Source organism: Lethenteron reissneri, chromosome 44, assembly GCF_015708825.2.
Source record: "Lethenteron reissneri isolate LAM-NWPU_2019-01 chromosome 44, ASM1570882v1, whole genome shotgun sequence".
Lineage (NCBI taxonomy): Eukaryota > Metazoa > Chordata > Hyperoartia > Petromyzontiformes > Petromyzontidae > Lethenteron > Lethenteron reissneri.
In genome coordinates this window covers 12,906,975-12,931,684 of record NC_083822.1, presented here as the reverse complement: position 1 = coordinate 12,931,684, position 24,710 = coordinate 12,906,975, and the positions used below count along the sequence as shown (strand labels likewise).

General features: G+C 49.7%; 1 protein-coding gene across 2 annotated transcripts; it reads left to right on the top strand.

Moving 5' to 3' along the window:
• The first annotated feature begins 566 nt into the window (after positions 1-566).
• Positions 567-21,488, top strand: LOC133353560 (forkhead box protein J1-B-like). Of its 2 annotated transcripts, none has more exons than XM_061569885.1 (3): positions 567-769; positions 4,517-5,192; positions 19,130-21,488. In XM_061569885.1, exons 2-3 carry the CDS (start codon positions 4,548-4,550, stop codon positions 20,000-20,002), a joined length of 1,518 nt encoding a protein of 505 aa, XP_061425869.1. In that variant the 5' UTR covers positions 567-769; positions 4,517-4,547; the 3' UTR covers positions 20,003-21,488. The 2 variants fall into 2 exon arrangements, with proteins under 2 accessions (XP_061425869.1, XP_061425868.1); XM_061569884.1 differs by having other exon boundaries at positions 19,085-21,488.
• Positions 21,489-24,710: the final 3,222 nt, after the last annotated feature.

Below are 24,710 nucleotides of genomic sequence, written 5' to 3'. Positions count from 1 at the left end.
AACACGTGGATCAAATGACGCAAGCAGGTCAGAGGTATGATGGTCTCTGTTAAAAACAAATGGTCCTGGGCCTCCCCTAGGTCGATTCAACCTCCAATGTGCTTGGGCAGGAGGGGTGACGATGTCCTTGTGGGCGAGACTGAGAATGAGTGTCAGTCACAGGAGGGGTGAGGGACGCTCCAGGGAGAGGAACGTCCACCGCGAAAGACGAAGCGCCGAATTTATCTCGCGTGCAGGTGCCTGGCAAAGCGCTGCATCGCAGGGCCGAGTTTTCGTAGCTGACGATGGCTTTTGAAGGGGGAGGCCTTCATCCAGCAGCGGAATGATCATGGCTGGTTTGGGGGGGGGGGGGTTGACGATGTTATCGTTGTAGCCAATGAAGACTCCACCGTGAATTCCAGCACCGCTCCGTTCGCTTGGCGTGGCTTCTCGTCGCATTGGACAGCGCTGTGGCTCAATGGGCAGGAGGAGCGACTTTCCCCCCCACCGCCACAACCACGTGTGTGCTCGTCCTATTAAAGCTGCCCGGGCTGCCTAGGTTACACTGCACAACGCCTGCGACAAGCCAGCAAGCAGCACGAGGAGGAGGAGTAGAGTGGAGGAGGGCGCATCGCTGGTGGTGGTGGATTGAGCGCCTCTCAAAACGCACTCAGCAGCAGCAGCAGCAGCAGGAGGAGGAGGGGTGAAACGGAATTCCAGAATCTTCATCAGCGCCCGCAGATCATCCTCCGCCACGCAGAAACGCGCGACAGCTTTGTCCTTGTCACAGGTGAGGACTGCGTGAGAATGACAGCAGCAGCGGCGGTGGCGGTGGTGGTGACACACGGGCGCGTGTGAGTGTTGAACCCGTGATAGAATCAGATAGCGCCTCTTACCCAAAGCCGTCTCGAGTGGCGGATAAAGCGCTAATGCCTCGATAGCGGAACGGAGATGACACGGCGCTCTGAATCATCCCATGCCGTGGAGCCACTTTCTCCAACTGTGCGCTTATCGTACGCCTTTTGTAATCCCATTGATTTGCAATGTATAATCCGGCTTTGGTGTAAGTGACACACACACATATGCACACTGGAAGATGTTTTATTAAATTACGTGTGTGCACTTTACAAAGTTGTTACAAATACGCGATTACATTTTTACAACCGTGAGCTTTTTTTCTTCTCAGGAATGGTCGTGTTCATATGTATTGTACGTTGAACTTCTTTCGCGCCGTACGTAGCCAACTATGCTCATCGGAGGTGGCAGGTTTAGGCTACGGTGAGTGTAGCAGATATTTCGTGTGATATGGTAACGAGTCATTGCGGCACACTTGAAGTACGTCGCGTCTAGCAGCGCGTCGTTCATACCGTGCCTGAATAGTTGTGCCCAGTGTCTATCATCGCCGAATAAGATCAACGGACATTGAGATAAGACGAAGATTTACACGTCACATATCACCGCATGCCTTTCCGATCTCCAATATAACAATGTACCAAGAGGAAGATACGCCTGCAACTAGCCTGCCATGCAAATGCTTCCCTGCCTTTGTGTATACGGGAGGGGAAGTTGAATGTTGCGTCTTTTTATCATCGTCATCATCAGCAGCAGCATCATCATCGCCATCGCGTGATAACTCTCTTTACACCTTTGCCTTGGTCCACATGTGTTGCACTCGTTTATAGAGGCAACCGCATCATCTTTCGTGGGAAATTCTAAGAAATCCATGGGCAGCTCGTCTCTCTACATACACACACACACACGTGGTGCGACTTGGAGCAGACACGTGCTTTTAAACGAAGTCACTTCATCTGTGCCGAGCGGTCGTGGTTGAGCTCTGGCACGAGAAATCATCGCGAGCCACGCGTACGGAGAGGCACGGAGTCGGCTCTCAGTCCGCACGTGTTGGAGGCGGGCGGCTTGGGGAGCGGTCGGATCGATAACATCCGCAATGAACGTTGCCATCTCCACCAGTGCCGGATTAAGCTAGTGCGGGGTTTGTAGCATGCGTTATAAAGGGGCCCTAAACAAAAAAACCCACTTAAATATTTAAACACACACATTTTTTACTTGCATGGTAAAGTAATTGTAGTTATTCATTCGCTGTGCAGCCGGATAATACGTCAAATCGCTAACCTTAAACACCCAGTCGTTTATAAAAGTTTAAGGCGATATCGTACTATATTAATAGAGCAAGTGCAGAATCACTAAACCGGAATTGATAGCTTAAAAGCTTGAAAGCATTTAGCCTTTGAAAGTGCGGGGCTTGTAGCTACATATGTAGCTAATGTTGCTACTACATATGTAGCTACTGTTGCTACTACATATGTAGCTGCTGGTGCTACTACATATGTAGCTATAATAATTGTTTTATATTTTGATATTTACCGAACTTTTTGTCAATCCACTGCTGGATGAAGGCCATGTCGGAACGAGATTTAATGTTGTCACCTGGGGCGACCCGAGGTTGATTGTTCCTCGTCACGGCTAACATCAGTGGCGAGTGTGAACCGACACGACCCCCTCTCCTCGCCGTCACTAACACGCACTGACCAGCGTGGGGAAGTATGACCAAACAACCCCCGTGACCAGCAGTGTAGGGGCAACACGACTCTCTCTGTACATTCTTCAAAGCCATCGCTATCTTAGGAACTCCCAAAAGGCCCAATCATCAGCACCCCTAACTGGGTGATGTTCCACAAAGTTGTCTTCACGTCCGTTTGCGTCGAGACACGTCCGTGACACATGTCATTCGCACACACGTGTTCCGCCAGCAGTTGTTTTGGTTGCTGCTGCTGCTGCACAGCCTGAAGGCAACGCTCCAGCCCAGAGCGACTTGCCCCAGTCACTGGAGCAAGTTGCAGGGAACGCTCCGTGCGTGACCCGCTTTGCGCCTCGTCTCTCCGTGTTCACGTCTCGAGGGCCAATTCTCCGCGGACCATTCGATTTGGCCGGCACCAGAGGTCGCCTCGACGAATCGAGCGCCTCTGATTGTCGAGGCAGCAGCGGCTGAGAGCGCAAGGGCGGACCGGTGGAGATAATGAGGCACCCGGGAGAGTTCCTTTTAGGCGCGATAACATTTCACGAGTTTTTAAATGTACGTTTAACACGTAGGCTTCTTCCGACCGATATCATCCATAATAGAGGTGTGTTGGGTTAGATCGAGTAAATATATACAACACGTGTCGTTAAACCCGCCACCACCCGACAGCCAATTAGTAAGGTTTGTCACGTAAACAGAACGTGCCAATTTGTTACTAGTACAGCACCACCGGTGTGTTGGAGAGTGCATCCACAACATTTACAACCTGAGTACGGCGTTTCGCCAGTAACTACAACTAACATCGCAACATGTATATGATGCACTATTGGAACCTCATTATCATGTATATGATGATTGTTTCTCCTGGCGGAGTGGTGGCGCAGCGGTGAGTGCAATACGTTACGAGCCCAGCGATTCGAGTTCGATTCCCAGCCGTGGCTAACATCAGTGGCGAGTGATATCATAATTGCCCTGTGCCGCTCCCACTTTACAAATCCCCTCTGACCAGCGGGGTGAGGTATGGTCAACAACCCCCACGAATGACATGGCATGGGCAGGCAACGTGGATGGATTTATGTCTAACACGTAGGCTTTCGTGATCAATATTATTCATAATGAAGGGTTTTTTGGGGGGGTTAGATTGCGAAAATAGAAATTCTGGCAAAATCGCACGATGATGCTGGATCTAATTACCAGCGAAACCTCACAGCACTCGAACTGTAAATGTTGTGGAATTACTCTCCAGCACACCGGCGGTGGACTAAAGTAGAAAACTAATTGCCCACGTTTTGTTTAGTGACAGACCTCACTCATTGGCTGTGTCGGGTGGTGGTGGGTTCACGACACATTTATACTTACGTGATCAATTACATTGTGGACTTTCATTAATTATATCACATACATGTAAAGCATCTAGCACGTATTTGCAATGTTTACCGGTTTTTTGTACTTTAGTATCTTTGTTACTGGTTACATATTTACGTTCAAGAACGTGGCATTTGATCAGGTGTGTTTTGCTTCATGTCGTGGTGTTTTCAGATCGGCCTTGAGATCTGTATTCAAAGAAAGATAAAAATCTCATCATGATAATTAGGTGACCTGTATTGACCAATAAGAATCCATTTAACACCAGTGGTCTCCTCTTCAATGATGACATGGATATGATTGCATCTTCTGTTAAATTAAAGCTCAAGGCTGATTCTAAATCAAGCATCAGGCCTTCTTATTCTCGTGCTTTGCCCGTTGCTTTGTGGGGGCTGGAACCGCTTCGTTCACCGGCATCTCCTCGCGTTTCTTCCTCCTGCCCGAGAACCTTTGACGGCTTCCTCCACCACGTGCCTTGGCAGCCGGTCACCCTTAATTTTGGGCACATGTTCCAGTTAGTGCCGTTCGTTGCATTTACACGCGACCCCGCCGAGCAGTCTCGATTCCCTTGTCTGTGTGCACGGTGGTTAAAAACGAAAAAACTTGACGCAAAATAAACCCGCGCTGCCGCAGGTTCATCGAGCGTGGCCAGGGAGGAGAAACCATGCCCATGCCCGCTCTGCTCCAAATCGCCGCTCGCTTCCAACAAAGCTGGCAGCCTCTGCCCCCCGGCGCCGAGGATGAAGCTCGCGGGGCGGCGAGAGCCGACGGCGGCAGCAGCGGTGCAGGAGGAGACGGCGGCGGTGGGATCTGTCTCGACGACAGCCTCACCAGCCTGCAGTGGCTCCAAGAGTTCTCCATCCAGGGCTCGAGCCTGCGGGCTCCGCAAGTGTCCCCCGGTGACGGTGGCAACAGCGGCGGCCTGCAGCAGTTGCAGCAGCTGTTGCTGCTGCAGCAGGACGAGCAGCATCTGCAGCAGCAGCAGAGGTCGGGACCGGCGCCGTGCTCGCCTCCGGCCGGCGACACGGCGGGGGCCAGGGGGACCCCCGCGTGCACCCCGCAGCGCCCGGCGTGCGGTCGCAGCAGGGAGGGCATCGGGGAGCAGCAGGGAGGGGGGCGAGCGGCCAGCCCCGTGGCGGACGAGGTCGACTACCGCACGGACGCCAGCGTGAAGCCGCCCTACTCGTACGCCACGCTCATCTGCATGGCCATGCGCTCCACGCACAAGAGCAAGGTCACGCTGGCCTCCATCTACAAGTGGATCATGGACAACTTCTGCTACTACCGCCACGCCGACCCCACGTGGCGGGTGCTTACGTGCGCGTCTGTGTGCGCGTCTGTGTGTGCGGCTGTGGGGAGCGGTGGTGTAGTGGTTAGCGCCACGCTGCGCTACGAAACCGGCGACCCGAGTTCGATTCCCGCTCACGGCCAACATCGGTGACGATTATCTGAACCGATCCTGGCCCTCCCCTAGGTAGACCCAACCTCAAATGAGTACCTGGTGCGGTGTGTGTAGTAACTATCGCCACGAGGGAGATAAAGGCGGCCGGGCGTGGTGCTGGCCACCCACCCCCTCGTGTGCCGTGCCAGGCTTCAGAGGTGCTCGCTAACAGCACTTGCTCCAACAGTCTGTTAGGGCTACATGGGGGATCTTTGTGTGCGTGTGTGTGGTGATCATGTGCAGATGCTAAATGACTTGTTGATGTTGTGGTTGTTGCTGTTCCAAGGCGGAGGGAACGGTGTTGGGGGTTTTTGGGGTTCCCAATGGGGAATATTTGTGGCTTCTAGCCGTGTAGCGTATAGTGCACAGTGATGGGTATCAGTGTACGAGCTAGTGGAGCTGTGTGTTGTATGAGTGGGGTGATATTGAATGAGTGATGTGCTGTGACTGGTTGTGCCTAGTTCCTAAACGTGGTGCCTTGAAGGAAGCGTACCAAGAGCGCAGTGTGGACGATACACAAACGAAACATTTAATTGTTTTAGACGTCCTTACAATCCCCATGGTTAAATATATAGTTAACTTTTTGTTGTTGTTGATTCGGTGGCTTCAATGCATTCTCATGGATTATACATTTTATTTACATCGAAGCATTTCCGGGAAATGACATCTTCGCGAAGGTGAGGTTCGATAAAAAAAAAGATACCAAAAAATAAATGATTGGCCCGATCACGACAATATGATGAATACGCAGCCCTCGTTACCACGTCCCCACGACTTCGCGCGATGTAGAGAGAGAGAGGCAGAGACGTGCACCTCGTGCTTCACGGGTCGCCCCTGGCGCCGCCTCGGCCAAGAGGGGCCCCCCAGTGGACACCGCGGGGGGCCCCCCAGTGGGCGGGGGGTGACGCTAATGGGGGGAGGCAGAGGGGGCGGGCCCCCCCCCCCCAGCGGTGGTCGTGAGCACGTCAATGAAACCCTTTAACTCAGCGGTTCTTGACCTTGACTCTGCAGCCGTGCACCCCTTTGGCTCTTCATCGTAAAGAAACTACAAATGTAAAACGTTAATAGCCACATGGAGGGTTTGATGAAACAAAGTAAGTTGTTACTTAGTGCTCCGTGCTTGATTTGTGTTTCGATGGTTTATCTTTAAAAAAAAAAACAATCTTGCCACGTCTCTCGCCACCCCTCCCAGAAGGGGCATCTCGCACCCCCAGTGGGTGATTCCCCCCCCCAGGTTAAGAACCACTGCCTTGAATCAATCGAGCCATTCAAACCATCATGTGCGTCCGACTCGCACTGCTCAGCAACGTTTTAAGGAGAGTGCAGTGACCATGATTATTACGAGTGCAGTTGTACCCCTGTGCAATTGGTATGAAGATTGGCCTCACAAGATATTATGTAAAGTTGGTGATTTTATTCATTTAAGGATTTATGTAACAAAAAAACCGCCATGACCATCCTGCCCGTCATAACGTGAGATTAGACCTCTGATATTCAACTACAGGACAGTGTACATATATAAATATATAAGTATATTTTTGGGAGAGTAAGGATATAACAAAGTTATTGTCGATCGTAACACTTCAACAAATTCCATGGTCGATCTGTATACAAGAATAATATTACTACAGAATCTGTCCAATGTAAAAGGAGGCTGCAATTGCCCAGATATCCATACTCTTCGGTTCTTTCGGTAAAGTCACGTAGGTAAAAAATAAATTAAACCAGCAGCTCTTTTGCCTACTTCAGCAACTGTTTTTTACTGTGATTGTCCCACCTGATGACGGACGCTTGTGTTGCGTCCGAAACGTCGTTATTTTTTATTTTTTATTTTTTTACCTACGTGACTTTACCGAAAGAACCAAAGAGCATGGATCCTTGCAGTCACGAAAACTTCAAATCTAGAATGCCCAGCTATCGTTCAGAGATCTGCACTTTGTCTCCCTGATGAGCCACACTCGTAACGACCTCGCGCAAGGCGTTGGGGCAATGATGGCCATTCCATGTTTGCTACGCTGTCCCCTCCTCGATGTCGAAGGGATTCTACTACGTGCAAGTGCGTGGCGAGTTGTTGTTGTTGCGCCACACACACACAGAGACCACTGCACCACCAAGTGCCCTGCTGTGAGTGCAGATCATTATTAACACGGTTGCTGAACACAGACAGAGGCTGAACGGTGCAACATTCCCAGCAAGCAGCAACAATCAGCACCACTGGATGTGTAATAGGATAAACACTTGAGGGGTTTCTTGGCTTAAGCAGCGTTACAATACATTCACAAAAGAGATGCTGATGATGGGAGGAGGGAATTTCAAAGTGGAGAAGTGCGAGGGATGAAGCAGAAAGGGAAGTGAGGTGACCGGCAGTGTAGTGAGTGGGTGGGTGAGTGAGTGTGTGAGTGAGTGGGTGAGTGAGTGGGTGTTGTGACCTGCAGGGTGGTGAGTGGGTGGGTGAGTGAGTGGGTGAGTGTTGTTGTAACCTGCAGGGTGGTGAGTGAGTGGGTGAGTAAGTGTTGTTGTGACCTGCATTGTGGTTGAACACAGGACGGGAGAGGTGAAACAAGTCAGCTCGGTAGACCGAGTCCTGGCTGTCGGCCTGATGAAGCTAGTTGTAATTACTGGCGAAACGTCGTACTCAGATTGTAAATGTTGTGGATTTGCTCTCCAACACACCGGTGTGCTGCACTAGTAACGAATTTCCACGTTCTGTTTACGTGACAAACCTTACTAATTGGCTGTGTCGGGTGGTGGCAGGTTTAACGACACATTGATATATTTACGCGATCTCACCCAAACAAAACCTACATTATAGACCGAGTCCCCATCGTGGCTGGGAGAATCAGCGAGTGAAGTTCGTGGGCAAAGTAACCATGGAAGTAGTGGAGTGAACCACTGAGTGCTGGGCCCATCAATCACAACCTCGCTGGCTCGAGGTGGAACTTTCACGCAGCGGAGTGAACTCGGAGCTAGACTTCAATGTTAAAGGCTCCCATAGACGTCAATGTTAAAGGTTCCCATAGACTTCAATGTTAAAGGCTCCCATAGACGTCAATGTTGAATGCTCCCATAGACTTCAATGTTAAATGCTCCCATAGACTTCAATGTTAAATGCTCCCATAGACTTCAATGTTAAATGCCCCCATAGACTTCAATGTTAAATGCTCCCATAGACTTCAATGTTAAAGGCTCCCATATACTTCAACGTTAAAGGCTCCCATAGACTTCAATGTTAAATGCTCACATAGACTTCAATGTTAAAGGCTCCCATAGACTTCAATGTTAAAGGCTGCCCATAGACTTCAATGTTAAAGGCTGCCCATAGACTTCAATGTTAAAGGCTCCCATAGACTTCAATGTTAAAGGCTCCCATAGACGTCAATGTTAAAGGCTCCCATGGACTTCAGTGTTAAAGACGCTCATAGACTTCAGTGTTAAATTCTCCCATAGACTTCAGTGTTGAATGCTCCCATAGACTTCAGTGTTAAAGGCTCCCATAGACTTCAGTGTTAAATGTTCCCATAGACTTCAGTGTCAAGGGCTCCCATAGACTTCAATGTTAAATGCTCCCATAGACTTCAATGTCAAAGGCTCCCATAGACTTCTATGTTAAAGGCTCCCATGGACTTCAGTGTTAAAGACGCTCATAGACTTCAGTGTTAAATTCTCCCATAGACTTCAGTGTTGAAGGCTCCCATAGACTTCAGTGTTAAATGCTCCCATAGACTTCAGTGTTAAATGTTCCCATAGACTTCAGTGTTAAGGGCTCCCATGGACTTCAATGTTAAAGGCTCCCATAGACCTCAGTGTTAAATGCTCCCATAGACTTCTACGTTAAAGGCTCCCATAGACTTCAATGTTAAAGGTTGCCCATAGACTTCAATGTTAAAGGATGCCCATAGACTTCAATGTTAAATGCTGCCCATAGACTTCAATGTTAAAGGCTGCCCATAGACTTCAATGTTAAAGGCTCCCATAGACTTCAATGTTAAAGGCCCCCACAGACTCCAACGTTAAAGGCTCCCATAGACGTCAACGTTAAATACTCCCATAGACTTCAATGTTAAAGGCTCCCATAGACCTCGATGTTAAAGGCTCCCATAGACTTCAATGTTAAGGGCTCCCATAGACTGCAATGTTAAGCGCTCCCATATACTTCAATGTTAAAGGCTCCCATAGACGTCAATGTTCAGGGCTCCCATAGACCTCAATGTTAAAGGCTCACATAGACTTCGATGTTAAAGGCTCCCATAGACTTCAATGTCAAGGGCTCCCATAGACTTTAATGTTAAGCGCTCCCATAGACCTCAATGTTAAAGACTCCCATAGACTTTAATGTTAAGGGCTCCCATAGACTTTATGTTAAGCGCTCCCATAGACTTTAATGTTAAGCGCTCCCATAGACTTCAATGTTAAGGGCTCCCATAGACTTTAATGTTAAGCGCTCCCACATACTTCAATGTTAAGGGCTCCCATAGACTTTAATGTTAAGGGCTCCCATAGACTTCAATGTTAAAGACTCCTATAGACTTCAATGTTAAAGTCTCCCATAGACGTCAGTGTTAAAGGCTCCCATAGACGTCAATGTTAAAGACTCCCATAGACTTCAATGTTAAAGTCTCCCATCGACTTCAGTGTTAAAGACGCCCATAGACTTCAACGTTAAAGACTCCCATAGACTTCAATGTTAAAGGCTCCAATAGACTTCAATGTTAAAGTCTCCCATAGACGTCAATGTTAAAGGCTCCCATAGACTTCAATGTTAAGGGCTCCCATAGACTGCAATGTTAAGCGCTCCCATAGACTTCAACGTTAAATGCTCCCATAGACTTCAATGTTAAGGGCTCCCATAGACTTCAATGTTAAGGTTTCCCATATACCTCAATGTTAATGGCTCCCATAGACTTCAATGTTAAGGGATCCCATGGACTGCAATGTTAATGGCTCCCATAGACTTCAATGTTAAAGGCTCCCATAGACTTCAATGTTAAGGGCTTCCATAGGCTTCAATGTTAAGGGCTCACATAGACGCCGGTGTTAATGGCTCCCATAGACTGTAGTGTTAAAGGCTCCCATAGACTTCAATGTTAAGGGCTCCCATAGACTTCAATGTTAAGTGTTCCCATAAACTTCAATGTTAAATGATCCCATAGACCTCTGTGTTAAGGGCTCCCATAGACTTCAGAGTTAAGGGCTCCCATAGACTGCAATGTTAAGGGCTCCCATAGACGTCAGCGTTAAATGCTCTCATGGACTTCAATGTTAAATGCCCCCATAGACTTTAATGTTAAGGGCCCCCATAGACTTCAATGTTAAAGGCTCCCATAGACTTCAATGTTAAGGGCTCCCATAGACTCCAATATTAAAGGCTCACATAGACTTCAATGTTAAGGGCTCCCATAGACTTCAACGTTAAGGGCTCCCATAGACCGCAATGTTAAGGGCTCCCATATACTTCAATGTTAAGGGCTCCCATATACTTCAGTGTTAAAGGCTCCCATAGACTTCAATGTTAAAGGCTCACATAGACTTCAATGTTAAGTGCTCCCATAGACGTCAATGTTAAGCGCTCCCATAGACTTCAATGTTAAAGGCTCCCATAGACTTCAGTGTTAAATGCGCCCATAGACTTCAATGTTAAAGGCTCCCATAGACTTCAATGTTAAGCGCTCCCATAGACTTCAATGTTAAAGGCTCCCATAGACGTCAATGTTAAGCGCTCCCATAGACTTCAATGTTAAAGGCTCCCAAAGACTTCAATGTTAAGGGATCCCATAGACTTCAATGTTAAGGGCTCCCATAGACTTCAATGTTAAGGGCTCCCATAGACTTCAATGTTAAGGGGCTCCCATAGACTTCAATGTTAAGGGCGCCCATAGACTTCAATGTTAAGGGCTCCCATAGACTGCAGTGTTAAAGGCTGCCAACGGTGCCAATCGGAGGAGCTTGCGATGTTTTCTATCCACCGTAGCTCGGACGCAGTTGTGTCCGAGTGTGATCGCCACATCAGATGCGATCCCATGGAGAGATTCATTGTCTCTCGAAATCCATAGGACACGTCGAGATAATAACGACTTGTCTATGATGCACACAGTACCTGTGGGTAGCTGTCACGATGTCAGATGTGGACTTTGAGAATGGCGGACATCTGATAAAAGCACACGCGTGTTGGGAGCGAGGCGCGAGAGCTGTGCTCACAGGGGTGTGCTTATATCAGAAGCGGCCCTATGCCCCCCCTCCCCCATCAGCACGGTGTTGCTCTGTGCTTACATCAGGTGTGCTTGTATTCAGCTTCTGCTGTATTATACAGCTTATATGTACCATGCATTGTGTCGCTGTAATGATGCTTGCAGCTTGCGCAATTACATTATTGCAGGGCTTAATTTTCGCAGGCTTCAATTTCCCCTAGAATAGTTTAGTTCCAGTTACCCCTAACCCTCAAAGCCCAATGGGATAAGGTGGTGGGTGGTGGTGGGTGGGGAGATGTAGGAATATTCTCTGGAGCCCTGCCTCGGACAGCTTCAGCGGCAGACATGAAGCCCTGACGACATCAGAGCACCACGCAGGCGGCGTGCGCGCGACACGTGCTGCTCCCCCATGGGCAGCGCGCGACACGTGCTGCCCATGGGGGAGCGAACCTGCGTGCTGTGCTGCTGCTGCTGCTGGTGGTCATAGCGCACCCGTGGTCTCGCTGTGACGGGAGGCGACACGGGGCTGTGTGCAGGGCGTGTAACGTAATCTGCTGCAGTCACAACAGATGGCAAGCACAGTGCACTGGACGCGTGCGTCTCTACCACGCTCAGCTGCCACGACCGCCTCTCGCGCGCTCCCTGTCTGCCGCACATCTGCACAGGACTTGAAGTAAAACGTTAATTAAACCAATTTTTTCATTTTATTTTACCAGGTACGGCCCCACTGAGCTATGGAGCTCTTTCTCAGCAGTGGGCTGGCTTTCACAAATGAGAGCTCGGCCAAGTGGCTTATTGTCATCACGTGGAAATGTAGAGCAGCCAAATACTCTGAACACGTCTTTCTAATGTGGAAGGAAAAACCAGAGGACCCGGAGAAACGTCCACGTGACCACGGGGAGAGACATGCAAACTTCGCATATATTGGCGTCAGGGTCTGGATCGAAGCCACGACCTCCTGTATACCAGGCGAGGTAGTTAACATCTCCTAGCCACTGTGGAGCCCCCAACCACTTGAGATGCCAAGCTGAACGAAAGACGATGCTGTATTCCATTCCATATTTGTCCCTCCACATAAAAAACAAATCAAAGTATTTTTTAGACATCCCATCAGCCAAAAGGCTTTCTGCGAGTGCATCATTTTAGCGGCATTGGTTCAATACGAGCAAACTCTGGACCGGTTTCGACATCCAGTGTCTCATCAGCAGTCAGGCTTGCTTCAACTCATTTTGGTGAACTGTCAGATGGCAATGATCTTCTCTGTTAGATAAGGATCCTAGTTTCACACGACATTATATAATACATAACACAATCATAGCTCAGATGCAAGGAACCCATTGCCAATTAGCAAGCACTCTTCTAAACGTACACTTAGGACAACATAACTATGTTACGTTTGCCTTGTTGAGCAGTGCACTTTTTTTTACAGTTATTGTCCATTAATCTGTTACTGATAATTATAATTCTACGGCCTTTAGGCAACCCATTGCTGGATAACGAGCTTACTGTGCCATGTCGGTCAGGGGAGTTGGCTGGCCATACTTCACCACGCAGGTCAAATGTGGAGGACCGGTTACAATATCACACGCCACGGATGTGAACCACATCCGTTGGTTCACCGTGCAGTGCGCTAACAACTGCTCCACCACTCCCCCACCACCACCACCTCATTAATTAATCATTGTTGCTATAAACAGTAATAGCCGGAATTTGACACTGCAAATGAGTCGGGTCTTGGAACCCAGAAGCCACGCGTGCAGGTGCACTCATTTCAAACGATTTCCAGTGGCAAATGCATCCACTGCGCACGATACACGTATGAAGTCGTAAAATAAATACCAACGCGGTCGCCGCTCGAGTGAACGAAGCTGCAGTCGCTAGGTGGAGTTCCGCCATCCAGGTCGGACTTGCACCGTCCGCGTCTTCTCAACGCAAACAGCAGCGGCAGCCTGTCCATAGTAAAGGGCTTTTTTGGGTTAGATTGCGTAAATATAAATGTGTTGTTAACCCACCACCACCCGACACAGCCAATTGGTGACGTCTGTCACGTCAACAAAACGTCCCAATTGGAGTTCAGCATCCCTGTGTGTTGGAGAGTAAATCCACACACAACGTTCACAACTTGAGTACCGCGCGAGGTTCCGCTGGCGATTACAACCACCAGCTTCAGCGGCTGTTTGACGGCCACCCCTCCCCTTTGCTCACCGTGCCAGGCGACCTCGGTTCAGACCCGGAGGAGTCTCATTCGCAGGAGCGGCCTGGGGCGGGAGGCTGCTGCCGGTCGAGGGGCCACGGTTGCTGACGTGCCCGTGTGCGTCTAATCCCAATTGAGGGATTTGCAGAGTAATTTTCGAACGTGGCGAATTAAAGGTATAAACACATTTTTTTATTTGACCAGGTAAGGCCCCACTGAGCTATATAGCCCTTTTTTAACAAGCGACTTGGCTATGACGAATGAGAGCTGAACGAAGTGGCTCATCGTCGTGTGGACATTTATAGCTGCAGCCAAATACTCTAAACGCGTGACGTTGTTAATTCTAAATGTGGAAGGAAAAACCGGAGGACCCGGAGAAAAATCCACGCGGCCACGGAACGTCAGGGTCGGGATCGAACCCACGACCTCCTGTGTACCAGGCGAGGTAGGCAACATCTCGCCACCGTGGCGTTCATTTCGACGGTGATGCCGGCGCACGAGGTTCGGCTCTCGCGAACGACGCCGGGGGATCTTTAACGTCGACTGTGACGCGGGTGGCGGCGCGTGCTATAGTGGTTATTGCCCCCGCAGTAATCATCGGGGCGGCCGCTGAATTCGAACCGCGGACCTCCGCGACGAGCGAAGCTTCCACTAGGCCACGTATAATAGTAATAAAAAATCATCATCCAACTCGTACCACTCGTGTCGGCCGGTCCTCGCATCGGTGGTTATTGTAAGGCGCGGGCAATTTCCCCAGGTTTTGAGGTTGGGAGGTTGGACAGTCCGTGGGCTTGCGGGCTGTCGGTGGCGATTGCGGTGCCGCTAATGAGATACAAATAATAGATGAAGGGTGTGTAAGAGGAGGAGCGACTGCTGCGGCCCTCTCATTGAAGGCTCGCCATTGTGAGTCAAGCCCAGTGGAGAGGCTTCAAAGCCCGTCATAATTAGACGCCATTTAAATTGATCATGCGATGCGCCAAAAACACTCCAAAAAAAGAAGAAGACGCTGTGGCTCCGTGCCGCAAGGAACCCGTGGGCGCGGGGTTGCCATTTGTGAGCGCTTTGAATTTCTGGACCTCTGCGAAGCGGTGCGACTACAAAGGCGTCCACATTCTTAGCGGCTGCTTTATTGTTTGTTAAAGCTGCGTCGAGATCCGTTGTTTTTTTTTGGCTTTAATCGTCGAGACTCCCGTACGACGATGGCGGCGCAGTCGTCGGTGTTGAGAGGCGAAGGAATTCGTTCACGCGGCCCCCTGTCCCCCCCCCCGCCGGTTCACGCGGCCCCCTGTCCCCCCCCGCCAGTTCACGCGGGGGGCACGTCGGGTCCGTGCGAGTCCGCTGCCGGGGATTGCCGGGGTTCGTCTACAGAGAGAGACGCGCGCTGGCATTCACTCACCTACTGGCGCGCTCTCCGGATTGTGAGACGAATCGGAGAGTAAGACGCGCCCCAAACTCGTGCCCTGGTGTCAGAAAAGTTCCACAGTTCTGACCAAAGACAAAGATTCCTCGTACAGCTCTAACAGACTGTCGGGGCAAGTGTTGTTAGCGAGCGCCTATGAAGGCTGGCATGACGCATGAGGGGGTAGGTGGCGAGCACCACGCCCGGCCGCCTTTGTCTCCCCAGTGGCGATGTTTGCACAAACCGCACCCACGTACGCATTTGGTGGCTGAGACGACCTTGGGGAGGCCCAGAACCGGTTCAGATAATCGTCGCCGGTGTTGGCCTTGAGTGGGAATCGAACTCGGGGCACCGGGTTCGTAGTGCAGCATAGAGCTAACCGCTACACTACTGCTATGCCACCGCTACGCCACTTCTACGCTACTTCTACGCTACCTCTACGCTACCTCTACGCTACCTCTACACTACCTCTACGCTACCTCTACACTACCTCTACGCTACCTCTACACTACCTCTACGCTACCTCTACACTACCTCTACGCTACCTCTACACTACCTCTACGCTACCTCTACACTACCTCTACGTCACCTCTACGCTACCTCTACGCTACCTCTACGCTACCTCTACGCTACCTCTACGCTACCTCTACGCTACCTCTACACTACCTCTACGTCACCTCTACGCTACCTCTACGCTACCTCTACACTACCTCTACACTACCTCTACGTCACCTCTACGCTACCTCTACACTACCTCTACACTACCTCTACACTACCTCTACGTCACCTCTACGCTACCTCTACACTACCTCTACACTACCTCTACGTCACCTCTACGCTACCTCTACACTACCTCTACGCTACCTCTACGCTACCTCTACACTACCTCTACGCTACCTCTACGTCACCTCTACGCTACCTCTACGCTACCTCTACACTACCGCTACACTACCGCTACGCTACCTCTACACTACCTCTACGCTACCTCTACACTACCTCTACGCTACCTCTACGTCACCTCTACGCTACCTCTACGCTACCTCTACACTACCTCTACACTACCTCTACACTACCGCTACGCTACCTCTACGCTACCTCTACGCTACCTCTACACTACCTCTACACTACCTCTACACTACCTCTACACTACCGCTACGCTACCTCTACGCTACCTCTACGCTACCTCTACACTACCTCTACACTACCTCTACGCTACCTCTACGCTACCTCTACGCTACCTCTACACTACCTCTACGCTACCTCTACACTACCTCTACGCTACCTCTACACTACCACTACACTACCTCTACGCTACCTCTACGTCACCTCTACGCTACCTCTACACTACTCTACACTACCTCTACACTACCTCTACGCTAACCTCTACACTACCTCTACACTACCCTCTACGCTACCTCTACACTAACCACTACACTATCTCTACGCTACCTCTACACTACCACTACACTACCTCTACACTACCTCTACACTACCTCTACCTACCTCTACACTACCTCTACATACCTCTACGCTACCTCTACACTATCTCTACACTACCTCTACGCTACCTCTACACTACCACTACACTACCTCTACGCTACCTCTACACTACCACTACACTACCTCTACACTACCTCTACACTACCTCTACACTACCTCTACACTACCTCTACGCTACCTCTACGCTACCTCTACGCTACCTCTACACTACCTCTACGCTACCTCTACGCTACCTCTACGCTACCTCTACACTACCTCTACGCTACCTCTACGCTACCTCTACGCTACCTCTACACTACCTCTACGCTACCACTACGCTACCACTACGCTACCTCTACACTACCTCTACGCTACCTCTACACTACCTCTACGCTACCTCTACACTACCTCTACGCTACCTCTACGCTACCTCTACGCTACCACTACGCTACCTCTACACTACCTCTACACTACCTCTACACTACCTCTACGCTACCTCTACGTCACCTCTACACTACCTCTACACTACCTCTACACTACCTCTACACTACCTCTACGCTACCTCTACGCTACCTCTACGCTACCTCTACGCTACCTCTACGCTACCTCTACACTACCTCTACGCTACCTCTACGTCACCTCTACACTACCTCTACACTACCTCTACGCTACCTCTACGTCACCTCTACACTACCTCTACACTACCTCTACACTACCTCTACGCTACCTCTACACTACCTCTACGCTACCTCTACACTACCTCTACGCTACCTCTACGTCACCTCTACACTACCTCTACACTACCTCTACGCTACCTCTACACTACCTCTACACTACCTCTACACTACCTCTACACTACCTCTACGCTACCTCTACGCTACCTCTACGCTACCTCTACGCTACCTCTACACTACCTCTACGCTACCTCTACGCTACCTCTACACTACCTCTACGCTACCTCTACACTACCTCTACACTACCTCTACGCTACCTCTACGCTACCTCTACGCTACCTCTACACTACCTCTACGCTACCTCTACACTACCTCTACGCTACCTCTACACTACCTCTACGCTACCTCTACGTCACCTCTACACTACCTCTACACTACCTCTACGCTACCTCTACACTACCTCTACACTACCTCTACACTACCTCTACACTACCTCTACGCTACCTCTACACTATCTCTACGCTACCTCTACACTACCTCTACGCTACCTCTACACTACCTCTACACTACCTCTACACTACCTCTACGCTACCTCTACACTACCTCTACACTACCTCTACACTACCTCTACGCTACCTCTACACTACCTCTACACTACCTCTACGCTACCTCTACACTACCTCTACGCTACCTCTACACTACCTCTACGCTACCTCTACGTCACCTCTACACTACCTCTACACTACCTCTACGCTACCTCTACACTACCTCTACACTACCTCTACACTACCTCTACACTACCTCTACCTACCTCTACACTACCTCTACGCTACCTCTACACTACCTCTACCTACCTCTACACTACCTCTACGCTACCTCTACACTACCTCTACACTACCTCTACACTACCTCTACGCTACCTCTACACTATCTCTACGCTACCTCTACACTACCTCTACGCTACCTCTACACTACCTCTACGCTACCTCTACACTACCTCTACGCTACCTCTACACTACCTCTACGCTACCTCTACGCTACCTCTACACTACCTCTACGCTACCTCTACGCTACCTCTACGTCACCTCTACACTACCTCTACACTACCTCTACGCTACCTCTACACTACCTCTACGCTACCTCTACGCTACCTCTACACTACCTCTACGCTACCTCTACGCTACCTCTACGCTACCTCTACGCTACCTCTACGCTACCTCTACGCTACCTCTACACTACCTCTACGCTACCTCTACGCTACCTCTACACTACCTCTACGCTACCTCTACGCTACCTCTACGCTACCTCTACGCTACCTCTACGCTACCTCTACGCTACCTCTACACTACCTCTACGCTACCTCTACACTACCTCTACGCTACCTCTACGCTACCTCTACACTACCTCTACGCTACCTCTACGCTACCTCTACACTACCTCTACGCTACCTCTACGTCACCTCTACGCTACCTCTACGCTACCTCTACGCTACCTCTACGTCACCTCTACGCTACCTCTACGCTACCTCTACACTACCTCTACACTACCGCTACGCTACCTCTACGCTACCTCTACGCTACCTCTACGCTACCTCTACGTCACCTCTACGCTACCTCTACGCTACCTCTACGCTACCTCTACGCTACCTCTACACTACCTCTACACTACCTCTACACTACCTCTACGCTACCGCTACCTTCACTTTATACGCTGGACACCTCCAAGACTTTTGCTTTAAAAAGCAAAAGTCGTCCGTCGCCTTCATGCCATTTTCAAATGGCCGTTGTTGTTAATACCGCGGGGGGGGGGGGGTCTCTGTTCATTCGCAGAACTCAATTCGTCACAACCTGTCTCTGAACAAGTGCTTCGTGAAGGTTCCCCGGCAGAAGGACGAGCCGGGCAAGGGGGGATTCTGGGCCATGGACCCGCAGTACGCCGACCTGTTCGAGAACGGCATGGTGAGACGCCGCAGGAGGGTCGGTCCGGCAAACTTCCACGGCGCCGGCGTCTCCGCGCCGCCCGCGCCGCCCGCGCCGGGCAAGAGCGGCATGTGGAACGCTCGTCACTACGGCTCCGCTTGGGAGACGCCGCTGCAGGGGGCCGCCCACGGGCCCTGCCTGGCCGACGACCCCCGGGGCAGCAAGCGCAAGCAGCCGCTGCCCAAGAGGCTGGGCAAGATGCCCCGGACCTCCAGCCCCGTCCGCCTCCCCGCGTCGCCGTTCGCTGGCCCGGACGACCGCGCCAGGGACCACCTGCGGGCCGACCTGGACTGGCAGCAGGTGCTGGAGGACATGTTCCACGGGGACCTCGGCGGGCTCGGGGAGTTCGAGCTGAGTCCGCCGCTCACGCCGGAGAGCGGGGGGGCGGCCGCGGCCGCAGAGCTGGACGTCGACCTCACGATCCACGGCCACCACATCGACCGCCCGTCCGAGTGGTGCTGCGGGCAGGCGGGCCTCGATTCCCTCCTCGTGCAGCAGAGCCGGCTGCACCAGCAGCTCTACCACCATCACCACCAGCAGCAGCAGCAGCACCACCACCATCAGCAGCAGCAGCAGCTGAGTCAGCCACCGCTGGGTTTGGATGAAGAGCTGGCTCTGGCCGTGAGCTCCCTGCGTCACCCCTGGGAGGAGATCCATGACGATGACCTGCTGATGGGGGGTGCGGTGAGTCTGGCCGAGGTGTTGGACTTCAGCGACGGCTTCTCGGAGAACCTCAGCCAGTGGGACAGCTCGGAGGCATCTCAGTGAACGCCGCGAGCCTCCGCCAACTTTGCAATTCGAAACTCTTCGCCTCGGTCTTAACGCCGTCGCGGATTTCCCGTAGACGGTCGATGCGGAACACTTTGAAATGCCTCTGATTTAGAAATTGCAATGGGCAGGCCCCCCCCCCACCCCTCACCCCAGTGGTGGCCGGCAAAGAGATGAAGGCACGTGTCATTTAAAGGGATGAAGGCACGTGTCATTTAAAGGGATAAAGGAAAGGAACGTGTCATTTAAAGCGATATTCAAAACAAAAACAAACAGTGGACGGCGTTGCGCTCTTGAAGAGATGCGTTTGTCGTAGTTATTGACGATATGAATGCATCATCAGCGCGTGAAACGTAGATGCCATGTGCTAGCTATACAGCATGATCATGCCTCGCCTGTTAAGGTGCAGGTGTCTGCTCACGCCGAGTGTACAGCAACAACGTGGGGAGCGCAGCACCCGTTTGTTGCCCATGCTCACACGCATCACTCAGTTCAACTCAACGTGTCCAGTACACGCACTGCGAGTCGTTACACTGGTCCCGCATAAAAAAAAGGTTTATCTTTGTTCATTTAAATGTTTTCACCATAAAGATGATGGCATCGCAGCCGCTGCATCAGGCGTCATCGCAAAGCGGCAAAACGTAGAATCATCACCGCCGTTAAACACTGGGACTTTGGAGGACGGAAGTTCCGACACACAAGCAGTGGGCCGCATGAGATGCACTGCTTCGTGTACTGCAGCCGCGTCGGATCCAGGGGGAGTAACGGTGCCTTGATTCATCAGTACCGGCCCTTCTGCCTCGCGATACACGCATCGTTTCGCGTCTTGCGTTGTATGTAGTAGGCTCACGGTGACCCTTCCAGCCACTAGACGATGACACATTCACCGCAATTAAATATATTTGAAATTACGCTTGCTGAGCACGGAGCCCCAAAAAAAGTCCTAAAATGCCAAGCTGCCAGCGGCAAGCAGCGCTCTTTACGGCGGAGGAGTGGGTGAGAGTTGGCGTGTCTCGAGGTGTACAGGGAATTGGGAAAAAGAGACGGTGGGAGAGATTTTACAAGAATTGAATTCTTGGAATGAATTTCTTGACCCTGAATCGTGACAATTTAATCAGGAAGAGAAATAATCTGGCTTGTTTTGCAGGTCCTTTTTGTTGTTGTTGTTTAAAGCACAAGTTTTTTTTTATCAATCCATGTATAAACCATTGTTTAGCCAAATATTTTGTTACCATTGTACTTTTGCATTGTTGTAGTGCTCTCGGCTCGTCTACCAGTGGAGTGCATCGAGGGTGCACCTGTGCTCAATTGGGCCCGAGATATCCACAAGTTCATATGCTTGCAAATCTTCCAGAGAGGATCAGGGTCATTGTGGTCAATGTTCACACTTTCCACCCCTGCCTCTACCACGGCTCTGCCGAGTCACAAATCCTAAGAGATCTGGGTGAGAACAGGAGCAACAGGCTGTGTGAACAGGCAGCTCGTTTTTTTTAAAAATAGATTGGCGTCAACAATCGGATACATGTGAGCTTTATACGTGAACATTGCCTGGGATATAAACATTTGGTTTGTCGCGTTGATGCAATTTATAGATTTACTCATATTTCATCATCATCATCGTCGTCGTCGTCATTGTCAATGTCATCATCATCACCATCATCCTTAAACCAAATAATGTATGTGGGTTGTTCGAATTCAATGGCTTTTCTGTTATGTTTTTTTCTTAGCCGCGTTATGGAATGTAGCTTTATTGAACATCAAAGAAGGGGACTTGTTTATTTATTGAAACGTGAGAAAGAAACATTTTTTGTCCACGCCGATTGCCGGTGGCCGAGTCTCGTGACCGATGGTCGTCATTGGGACTCGCACCGTCACTCGCGTGCAATTTTTATTCTCTGTCTTTGAAAATGGTCTTGCGATTGGGAGGTGTGAAAGATCGTTGTTTTATTTTTTAAGTCAATATCAGAGTGATTTACTCGATAAATTGTGAATGTGTATGGTTTACTCTCCCAACACACCGGTGTGCTGAACTAGCAACGAAATGGCACGTTTTTGTTTACGTGACAAACATTGGTAACTGGCTGTGTCGGGTGGTGGTGGCAGATTTAACGACAATTCTATTTACCTGATCGAACTCCAAAAAAATCTCTGTATTATGGATAACGGAATTATGTTTGAAAAAAACAGGAACTTCTCTGCAAAGGATTCGGCTGGAACGACTCAAAGAAGACTTAATTTACTCTGTGAGAGAGTTGTCATACCGTTGGGATTATTTATCAATTATGATATTGCTAAGGTATATTTCTATAATGTATCACTGTTGGATATCACGGTCGTGGTTTAAAGAGTAGACAAATTACCCTAATTACGGTAGTTGTATGCATTTATGATGTGTTTACAATAAGGAAGGTTTTAAAATCTCTGCATTCATTTCTTGTCATTTATTTTGAAATAGCTCTGTAGTTACTTTTAATCAGGTATGTTGACCGTGAAGGGTAATATGCCAAGAGGGGTTTGCTTAATTTTTACAAGGTTTGGATTTGCTACACGGTCATTTAATATCCATACAACACGACAAATAGTGTTGGCATCTTAAAATGTTTTTACTTCTCAATGATGACGTGTGAATTATCGTGTGCGCTTAGACAGGCTAGGGGCAAAGCAATCTGTCCTTGCTGTTAATTTAACTTCAAGTTGATCAAGTTGGTGTTTTTTGTTATTAAATGCTGAAGCAATATAGATGATCGGTGTGCATTTGGTTTTCAGCTTTTCAACTTGCAATTTTTTTTGCATAAACCTGCAGAGGAATGTGAAATGCTCCTAATGGACTCGCGTTGATCCTGAAGCAGGCGACAGGCGCACGTCCATAGCTGATGATTCTAACTGAAGAAAAACATTGATTATAGATATATACATATATATAAATACACAAAAAACCGACCCTTTAATAAACGGCTGTCTTTGAAAAAGTCTCCACTTCCTTCCGAGGTGATGTGTGACATTTTATCGTGGGTTTTTTGTTTGTCCGTTAACGTTGGGAGAGTGGCCACCAGATGATGCGTTGTCAATCTCGCTCACGGTGCAACGTGGGCGAGATTGGGTGTGGGTGCTGGGTGTGGGTGCTGGGTGTGGGTGCTGGGTGTGGGTGCTGGGTGTAAATAGTGCATGGCGTGGAGTTAGACGGCCTGTGGCTCCTCGTGTAATCACGTGAAGGCACCGCGTGCTATCGACGTTTCCTCCACATTTCCCCATTCCACTGAAATAAAATCGGGTGGCAAATTAATAAACATGTTAAAGGGAAAATGTTGGTAAAAAAATATGTTAAATTCTCGTGATTCCAAAGTCACGAATGTATGGGGGGTAACGTATACCACTTAATATTGTAAAAGTGTAAATATTCCCTTTTTACAGAGCACGAAACCAACCTGGCTTAGATGTAATTTTATGATTATGATCCGTAAGTGGATTAAAGAAGCACTGGACGAAACATGCAGGAAATACAGACAGCGCATAATTACGGCTAGATTACAAATGGCATGTCTAATATAACCAGCAATAAAACAAATCATCCGTACACACTGCAATAAACAAACGCATTCACATGAATTCAGCAGCTTTGCCCCATACAGTGAAGTTTGCATCTTTGTAATTCCTAGTTGGTGGAACAGTCAGGACCCATGGTATCACACATCTGACGCCGTGACGTCAAAACGCACCCCCCCCCCCAAAGTGCGGGGCCCGGGGCGGCCGGCCCAATTCGCCGGACTCTTGGACACGCGTCTTGCCTGGCAGGGTCCACGATCGCGCGTGGCGAGGTCATCTCGGGTCGTGACGCCAGCCGCTGACACATTTGAACGGTATACCTCGTGGCGCAACGCACGGCCAGACTCACGCACTATAAAGGAAGAGCCTCGCTGCTTTAACACATTTTTCCTTTCAAGCGCGCGCCGTGACAGGATGTGATGAATCCGCGACAGAAGGAATGAGAAGTTATGTTCTTGTGAAAGGAAGACAATCGGCGTCAATGGGCGGCATGATATGGGGCTTTCAGATCCACGAATCGCCTCTTTCGATCCAGAAATCAAAACACGTGTCTATGTGTCCCAACATGGATCAAGTAGTGTTCGAGCTGTGGATCGTTAAAAAAATACTTCGATTCGCGTTCTGGTATTCCTTATATGGGCAAAGCAATTACTCCGTATATGGGCCTAAAATATTAACATAAATTACACTGTGTAACACATTTTTTTCCTGGGTAGTAAGTGTTATTTCCTAATTGCTTATGCCTCAAAAGTACAGATAATAGCTATTATTCCCCACAAACTTTGCTTTTGTGACCAGGACAGTTATATTTTGAAATTGATCTATTTTCAATGAGAAAACGTGGTGTGCATTTGTGTCTTTCGTTCACAGTCCTGGTTACAAAAGCAAAGTTTGTGGGGAACAATAGCCATTTTCTGTACTTTTGAGGCATAAGCAATTAGGAAATAACACTTACTACCCAGGAACAAAAATTGTGTTACATCGTGTTATTGTTCATTCTGTCGCGGATTCATTATATCCTGTTACAGCGCATACCTGACATGAAATAAAGTGGGGGCTCCCCTACCTGACGTGCCCCACTCCCCACCCACTCCACCGCATGGCCCCCCCACTCACACCACCCCATGGCCCCCACCCACCCACACCACCCCATGGCCCCCACCCA